The sequence below is a fragment of the Nuphar pumila genome, chromosome 1 (assembly GCF_984573655.1).
Source record: "Nuphar pumila chromosome 1, dmNupPumi1.hap1.1, whole genome shotgun sequence".
NCBI classification, from domain to species: domain Eukaryota; kingdom Viridiplantae; phylum Streptophyta; class Magnoliopsida; order Nymphaeales; family Nymphaeaceae; genus Nuphar; species Nuphar pumila.
In genome coordinates this window covers 832,802-840,817 of record NC_143249.1, presented here as the reverse complement: position 1 = coordinate 840,817, position 8,016 = coordinate 832,802, and the positions used below count along the sequence as shown (strand labels likewise).

The 8,016-nt window shown below is 41.1% G+C and overlaps 1 protein-coding gene across 2 annotated transcripts; it reads left to right on the top strand.

Moving 5' to 3' along the window:
* Positions 1 to 1,723: 1,723 nt before the first annotated feature.
* Positions 1,724 to 7,174, top strand: LOC149847622 (cholesterol 22-monohydroxylase CYP90B52-like). Of its 2 annotated transcripts, XM_090004889.1 has the most exons (8): positions 1,724 to 2,371; positions 2,468 to 2,792; positions 2,906 to 3,058; positions 3,176 to 3,430; positions 4,121 to 4,216; positions 4,345 to 4,423; positions 4,509 to 4,615; positions 6,475 to 7,174. In XM_090004889.1, the coding sequence occupies exons 1-8, from the start codon at positions 2,148 to 2,150 to the stop codon at positions 6,697 to 6,699; spliced, it is 1,464 nt and encodes a 487-aa protein (XP_089861015.1). In that variant the 5' UTR covers positions 1,724 to 2,147; the 3' UTR covers positions 6,700 to 7,174. The 2 variants fall into 2 exon arrangements, with proteins under 2 accessions (XP_089861015.1, XP_089861413.1); XM_090005287.1 differs by lacking the exons at positions 4,345 to 4,423; positions 4,509 to 4,615.
* The last annotated feature ends 842 nt before the right edge of the window (positions 7,175 to 8,016 follow it).

Genomic DNA, 8,016 nt, shown 5'->3' with positions numbered 1-8,016 from the left:
CCCTTTGTTTTTCCCTCCTGTTCGATTTTAACCTGGAGCTTGCCGGAGTCGAAGAGAGTGGTGACGAAGAGGAGGCTGCTGTTGGGGAGCCACTGGAGCCTGTCGGAGTCGCCGACGCTGGAACGCACTGGTTCAACAACATAGGCGTTGTAGCGCATTATGAATGCCAAGCACAACACCACCCACTCCAAGCAAAATATGAGCACACAGAGACCCCCCGCGAGCTTGAGTATCACCTCTGCGTCGTCTTCTCTGACGTACGACTTGAGGGACTGCAGGAAGTCTCCCGTCTGCGTGAAGATGAGCACCGACACCGACCCCTCGAATATGGCCATCAGCACGGTTGACACCATGTGGGAGGTGTACCAGCGCGTGTGTGAGGCAGCGCTGGTGGCCGACGCACAGCCAAATGTGGTGGCAACGATGGTGGTCACGTGGAGGAGGAGGATGAAGAAGTCGTAGAGTGAAGGGAAGAGGCAGAGGGAGAGGGTGAGGAAGATGCAACTGGAGGCAGCGCCGGTTCATCGCGATTGTTAGGGGAAGAGTGTTCCGACACCGGAACGCGCCGGTTGTGCAAAAAAAATTGCTTCTTACCGAAGAACGCGTCGACAACGAGCAATTTTTTTTTATTTTTTATTTTTAAATTTAACGACGGATTAGCGACGGATATGATCCATCACTAATTTAAAATAGCGAAGGACTTGCGATGGATTATATTCATCGCAAATTAGCGACGGAATTAGCGGCAGATAAGTTCTGGCACTACTTAGCGTCGAAAAAATCGCGATGAAAGTTTTCCGTCGCTAATCTGACGCTAATCCGTCGCTAAACTATTTAGCGACGGATTAGCGTCGGATTAGCGACAAATTTAGGTCGTCGCTAATACACAGGTTTCTTGTAGTGTATCTTACAAATCGATATACGACAATTCAACATAATATATTACAAACAAAACAATATCTCACAAATCGATATACATGTTACTACAACCGCAATTTGTGTTACATTGCATATACTGAGTGAATGGACGATACCGAATGGGGTAGAGGCCATTGCTCGCATCTGTAACCAAGCATTCTTGTCAACAAGTCCCAGCGTCTTACAAATGTCTTTAAGTTTTCAACCATTGAAACGATAAAATCTACCTGAAATAACAAAACAACGCCTTAATGACACTCACGATGACATGCGTTCTTCAAATAGCATGATGACATGGAAATGTACTCATGACACTTTAATGGCACTTGTTGGAATGTTTGTACTTCATTGCTTTTTTTCATACTGCCTAACGAAAATGGAGAAGAAGAAAAGACTGTAAAAAGAGATGGCTGACAAATTCTCCTTGACGCCCACCAATGATCGAACCAGTCGTTCGATTTTTAGTTATCTCGACGAGGTAGGAACAAAACTAGAAAAAGTTTTATATCTAACAAGTGTCTTTCTTTGTTTCTCCCTCTCCTCTTCCTCCTCCTCCTCCTTTTTTTGCCTTTAATTTTAGTTTGTACTACAATAAAGGCGAAACATGCAAATGTATATACGAAGCGGAAGGACATTTTTGTCCAATGCATATTTATCTTGGGGTTTGGACATTTTCGTCAAAAGTATATCTACCTTTTTTATATGTTATTTTATTATAAAGTCATGGTAGGCAACTTTGGCATATGAATTATTGCGGGTCCTAAAATATTCCTTAGTAAACACAAGAACATACGAATTTGTGTTTCGGGAAGAGCACGCACCACCCTCCCCGGTGGGGGGAGGGCGAGATAAAAGGGATGCTGTGCTGAGAGCACGCGAGGGCACAAACCGTACGACCTCGGAATGATATCTATTCTCTCATTCTCTATCGCCGACAGCTTACAACTATGCTAGTTTAATTGGGAGGATATTTGTGAATTAACAACGTTGAAGCTGAAAGCACGCATGCGAGGGGATATACCAAAGGTTCTAGAGTTCCGGCAGCACGCCATACGTTTATATTTCCTCCATCACTGGCCAAGAAGATCGTATAACGTGGTCTCTCTCTCTCTCTCTCTCTCTCTCTCTCTGATTGAGATTTATCTATATTCAATACATCTCAATCCGAAGGAATAAAAGAGAGCAAACGCCCTCTTCCAGAAAAGAAGAGAATAAAGCCCCCCGTTGCCATGATGGTGATGGCTGCTGAAGCGAATCTTGTGTCTTTCCTTCTCTCTGTGGTTTTGGGAATTGTGATCCTTCGGTTTCTCTTTCTCGGCAACAAGAGTAGAAAGAAGGCCCTCAGACTGCCGCCTGGTACCAATGGATGGCCCTTCATCGGAGAAACATTCGCTTACCTGAAACCCCATTCAGCTACCTCAATGGGCGACTTCATGGAGCAGCACATATCAAGGTAACACTTTCGTTAATTGCAGACGGAATTTATCGGTATAATTTAGTTTTCTCTAATGTTGGTCTTCGGACTCCCTGCTTCTATTGTATTGTACAGATTTGGAAAGATATACAGATCGAATTTGTTCGGGGAACCGACGATCGTCTCCGCAGATGCTAGATTGAATCGATACATATTGCAGAACGAGGGCAGTCTTTTCGAGTGTAGCTACCCAAAGAGCATCGGGGACATATTGGGCAAGTGGTCGATGTTGGCGTTGGTGGGAGACATGCATAGAGACATGCGGGTGATCGCCCTCAATTTCATGAGCAGCGCAAGGTTGAGAATGCATTTCTTACGAGAGATAGAGAGACACGCCTTGATAGTGTTCAATTCCTGGAAAGAGAACCATTCCTTCTCTGCTCAAGAAGAAGCTAAAAGGGTACCACAGACTCAAAACCGGAGCTAGTTAATTATCGTTTAAAATGTTAATTTTTTTTTTTAATATTAGAGTGAATCTGAAGAACATTAATCGTCAACCATGTGTTTCGGCAGTTTACATTCAATCTGATGGCCAAACATATACTGAGCATTGATCCCGGAAAGGATGAATCCGAGATGCTGAAAAGGGAATACATCACGTTTATGAAAGGAGTTGTCTCGGCTCCTATCAACCTTCCTGGAACGGCATACAGAAAAGCGCTCAAGGTATTGATCAAAGAGCTAGCATATATATCCAACTACCCATAAGGATTAATTCCATATATGTTTGTTTCATGACACTACGTTGTTAATTTGTGAAAAATCAAAATATTCTCGCTGCAGTCTAGATCGAACATTCTTGGGATTCTCGAGCGTAAAATGGAGGAGAGAACGGACAGGGCGGAGGCCAGCTCGACACGTGGGGAAGAAGATGAGGACCTGCTTGGATGGGTCTTGAGGCAATCCAATCTCTCATCCGATCAAATTCTTGACCTGATATTGAGTCTGCTATTCGCCGGCCACGAGACGTCGTCCGTAGCAATCGCTCTAGCCATTTACTTCTTGCAAGCATGTCCAGAAGCAATCAAGCAATTAAGGGTTCGTTTGGCTTTTCTTCTTTTTCTTTTGGGTTCCCCGTTTTTCCCTTTTTCAGTTGGTAAATTAACGGGAGAGTTTATTGGGAGGCAGGGCCAGCCATACTGCGTAACTTCGTTTGTCCCCTACCTTTCTTTTGCACTCACAGCTGCTATGGTAATTTTGGAAGCTTTTTTGTTACCGTCCCCATGATTCTGGCCCAATGGCCTTTCCCTCTTTTTTTTTTTTGAAATCATAAAATCTAAAATCTTTAGCTGTGCATGTTGATTGAGCAAATATCATTTTGAAGTATTACCTTTTTTCTAAGCCTTTTTTTTTAATTAGTTGAATATTACTTAAAAATAAACCCAAATATTCGGCAGTTTCCTGTTTTTTGTGTTGCGTATTGACGGCATAACCTTCGCCTTGTCCGACCCCAACATGCAGCCTCTCGATTCTTGATTCCAAGAAAATAAAGTGGGTAAAAGTATCTTTCTAGCTGCAAGGACGTAGACTGCCACTTTGTCCTATCTTGGTGTTCGACTTTACTGTTTCTCTCTCTCCCAAACCCCCCGCGGTGCAGTCCTCGTGAACAAAACTTACATGAAGATAACCTTCTTTTTTTTTACCTGTGTCAGTAACCTTTTCTGAATCCGACAATGAGTTTTTTCGTTTGGTGTAGCCTGGAGACAACTAACAAAATACAACTTGCAGGAGGAACACCTTTTGATTTGTAGACTAAAGAAACTGCAAGGGGCAGAATCTGAGCTCAACTGGGAGGACTATAAGCGCATGGAATTCACGCACTGCGTAAGCATCACATCCTCTCTCTCTCTCTCTCTCTCTCTCTCTCTCTGAGCACGCCCACACCCACACCCACACATCTTACAGCTAGGTATGTGATTTACTGAGACCAAATTTTTGTCCATTTTATTAAGGTCATTAACGAAACTCTTAGACTGGGAAACGTGGTTAGTTTTGTGCACAGGAAAGCTCTCCAGGACGTCCGTTTTGAAGGTGAGCCTGAGTTTTAAATAAGTGTGATAGAGAAAAATTAATGAAGGTTGGGGCCATTGACATTGAGTTTTTGGGGGTAATGAAGGGTACGATATACCATCGGGGTGGAAAGTTCTGCCGGTCTTTGCAGCTGTGCACTTGGACCCTTCCATTTATGACAACCCACGACGGTTCAATCCCTGGAGATGGCAGGTCTCTCTCTCTCTCTCTCTCATCTCGAAATGCGTTGCCTCATAGCTAGCTAGTCTTCCTGAAGTACACGAGTGTAACAGCCTCGGCAAACTGTAGCTCGTGTGCACATACACGTGCGAGGCATTACCTAATTTACCTGCATGTCTCTGACAATATGGCTGAGGGCTCTGCTCACAGGTTTTGCTCTTGCATGAGATAGGACGGTGCAGCACGTGGAAGTGACCCACCCTGACTTATCTGTCTCACCTTCAAACAAGAGTCACTAATATATAAACAAATTCAGACTAAGTTTAATTTCTTTGGTAGCCACCGCCATCGAGGACCTCATATACGTCCGTCAAGATGGTCTTCTGCATCCCCATATATTCGAAGGCACAACAGCAAAGTAAACGAGAGAAAAAAAAAGAAAGGCACTTCCTTAGGGATTATTTGCTTGCACATTTTCCGGTCAAACTTTTGCCGGGTTATTTTTCGTTTCCCTTTTCATTCTTTAAATTTTTTATTCATTTTCTTATGCACTTCTTTAATTGTACGTGCTTTTCTTTTTCATAAAATAATGCTCAACCTACTTTCTGAAAAGATTACCCAATTTCAAATGATTGAATTGCCTTGCCTTAGAATTAGTTACAATTTTTCACATTGTATATCTTTTTTTGATTGGCAAGATGGGAAATCATCCCCGTGGGATTCGACCCAGGACCCCTCAGTTACGATAGTGGGACCTAACCATCCAAATATAGGAAAAGTGGTATCTGCCCACCACTATTTGGCTTAGCGCCAGCTTAATTACCGTGAGCGAAATGGGTGTTTTCTAGCAAATCTGAACCTGTAGATGTGTTTGGCATAGCCAATTTGTTGAGAAAGAATACTTGGATCAGGTTTTTCAATAAAAAAACATGAATTTTTAATATTTATAAAAATCTTAAACCGTTGATTTTTAAATACCAATGGATGATTGTTTCAAATATTTGAGATCTATTATGGAGAAATTGATGAAGATGTAAATCATAGTATAAAGGTTGGGTGGATAAAATGGAAAAGTGCGACTGGAGTATTGTGCGATCGTAAATGTCATTGCGGTTGAAGAGAGTTTTATAGGACGATTATTACGCCCGCTTTATTATATGGTACGGAATGTTGGGCTGCCAAGCGACATCATATTCAAAAAATGAGTGTAGCTGAGATGCGTATGCTTAGATGGATGTGTGAAATTACAATAAAAGATAAGATTCAGAACGAAGAGATACGTAAGAAGGTAGGCGTTGCACCCATTGAAAATAAGATGAGAGAGAATCGTTTACGATGGTTTGGACATATTCGGCAAAGGCCTAATGATGCTCCAGTTAGAAGGACGAAAAAATGGAAAAATATATTAGTTAAAAGAGGTCGGGGTAGGCCTAGCAAGACATGGATGGAGATGATAGGAAAGGATATGAATGCTTTGAACCTCACCGAGAACATGACATTGGATAAAAATGATTGGAGGAGAAGGATTCATGTAGAAGACTCAGAATGATTTTATTTTTTGGTTCATATCGCCGACCCCAATTGTTTTGGGATGAAGGCGTAGTTGTTGTTGTTGTTGTTGTTGATTTTTAAACCTTATAAAAAACTTATTTGTGTGTTGGAATTAGACAATCCAAGAATCTATTCATATAAAATCAAGTATTTAGAACAATAAAAAAAACATGAAAAAAACCCTTCAAAAGATTGATAAGTTGGTGGTAGGCAGATACCCCTACATTTAAGTTGACACTGCAAAGCTCTAGGAAATGGAGAAATTTGTTTATTTAAATGATTTATTCATTGAATAATTAAAAAAATAAAAAGAAATTCTTTTGTTGGGTTGTGAATTGCAGGGAGGGGCAAGGGGTAGCGTGAAGACGACGATGAACTTGATGCCATTCGGAGGTGGTCCAAGGCTGTGTGCGGGATCGGAGCTAGCAAAGCTGGAGATGTCAGTGTTCATCCATCACCTTGTGCTAAACTACAAGTGGGAGTTGGCCGAACAAGATCATGCTTTGGCCTTTCCTTTCCTGGATTTCCCTAAAGGCCTACCAATCAAAGTTCAAAAACTTACATAGCAAAATAAATGAACTAAAAAGAAAAAACAGGAAAAAAATTAACAAAACTCTTCTTTGTTCACAAGATTTCTCTTTCTTTCTATTTTCTGGTCGATGAAGAAATGGTGGTGGAGCTTTTAGCAACCAACTGTGTATGGATATGAAACGACAAAAAATGGTAGCTTGGATTTTTCCAACGGAATGTGAAGAGGTCATTTGGTTCTGGATGAGCTTCACGTGCGCATTTATGAAGAGAAGAGGGCTACTACTCTTGGGACAAAAAGCAATAAAGAGGGTCTTTCCCTTTCTGATCACCTTTTCCTCTTCCGTTCTTCTTCTACCATCACAGGGTAGACCTGCCTTCTTCCCCCGCTTCATTATCGTCTCTCTCTCTCTTATATTCTTAATGTGTATGCATTTTTTATTTTTCACTGTTTCAGTGTATGTGTTCTACTGGCATTTTTCGAAATTAAAAAGATGTGTCTGTGACTTTGTGTAAGCATTCGTAATTGTTGTGACAGCAGGAAGGGAGAACTAAAAACCAAGAAAATTAAAAAAAATGCGGCTGCTTAGTTGGGTAACGTGAAAGAAAATAAAAGCAACGCTTTGGATATAGGCATCATTAAGTTGCCTATCTAATTTATGAATCTAGTTTCCTAAAAAAAATAATGTTGCCTATCTAGTTTACCTTGTTTATTTCCTGAAATTAGTTTCCTGGAAAATTACGTTATCCATCTCCTCTACCTCCTCCATTGTTGCCATGTATTTGACTTTGAGAAAAAAGTAAAAAGTAGACTTGACTGCTGTGAAAAGTTGAAAGTTGCAACCATGTGGTGTCATCGACAGTACATTTTTAAGGTTTGTCTGACAATCTCATGAAAACTCTCAAATTTTTTTAGTTATATTTTAACCAAAACAAAAAATACTGATCTAAACTGGTAAAAAGATCAGGTGGAATATGATCACAAATATTTGTGCGTTAAGCACCTGATCACCTTCCATCTTGAATACAGGGCCTGTCAGGTGTGGCACCCAAAACCTGATGGAGGGTGATGAGGCGCTTAATATTGCACCCGATCCAGACTCTCTAAACTGGCTGTATACTCTTTTGATATCTGCCATGTTGTAAACATGCATCTTTCTCAATTGACTAACAAAGTGATCTCTTGTTGGTCGTTTAGTCCATCTTGCATTTCACATTATATATATATATATATATATATATATATATATATATATATATATATATATATAATTGTAGCTGCCTACCCACTTTCTGGTTGTGTGACGGATGCTCAGCGGGTGTGAGCAAAGTGATAGCTGCCTAAAGGCCCTTTG

Coding starts and splice junctions, on each gene's coding strand:
- LOC149847622 (XM_090004889.1), top strand. CDS start 2,148: ATGATGGTGATGGCTGCTGAAGCGAATCTTGTGTCTTTCCTTCTCTCT. Junction 3,059..3,175: donor CATACAGAAAAGCGCTCAAG/GTATTGATCAAA, acceptor TTCTCGCTGCAG/TCTAGATCGAACATTCTTGG. Junction 4,424..4,508: donor CCAGGACGTCCGTTTTGAAG/GTGAGCCTGAGT, acceptor GGGGTAATGAAG/GGTACGATATACCATCGGGG.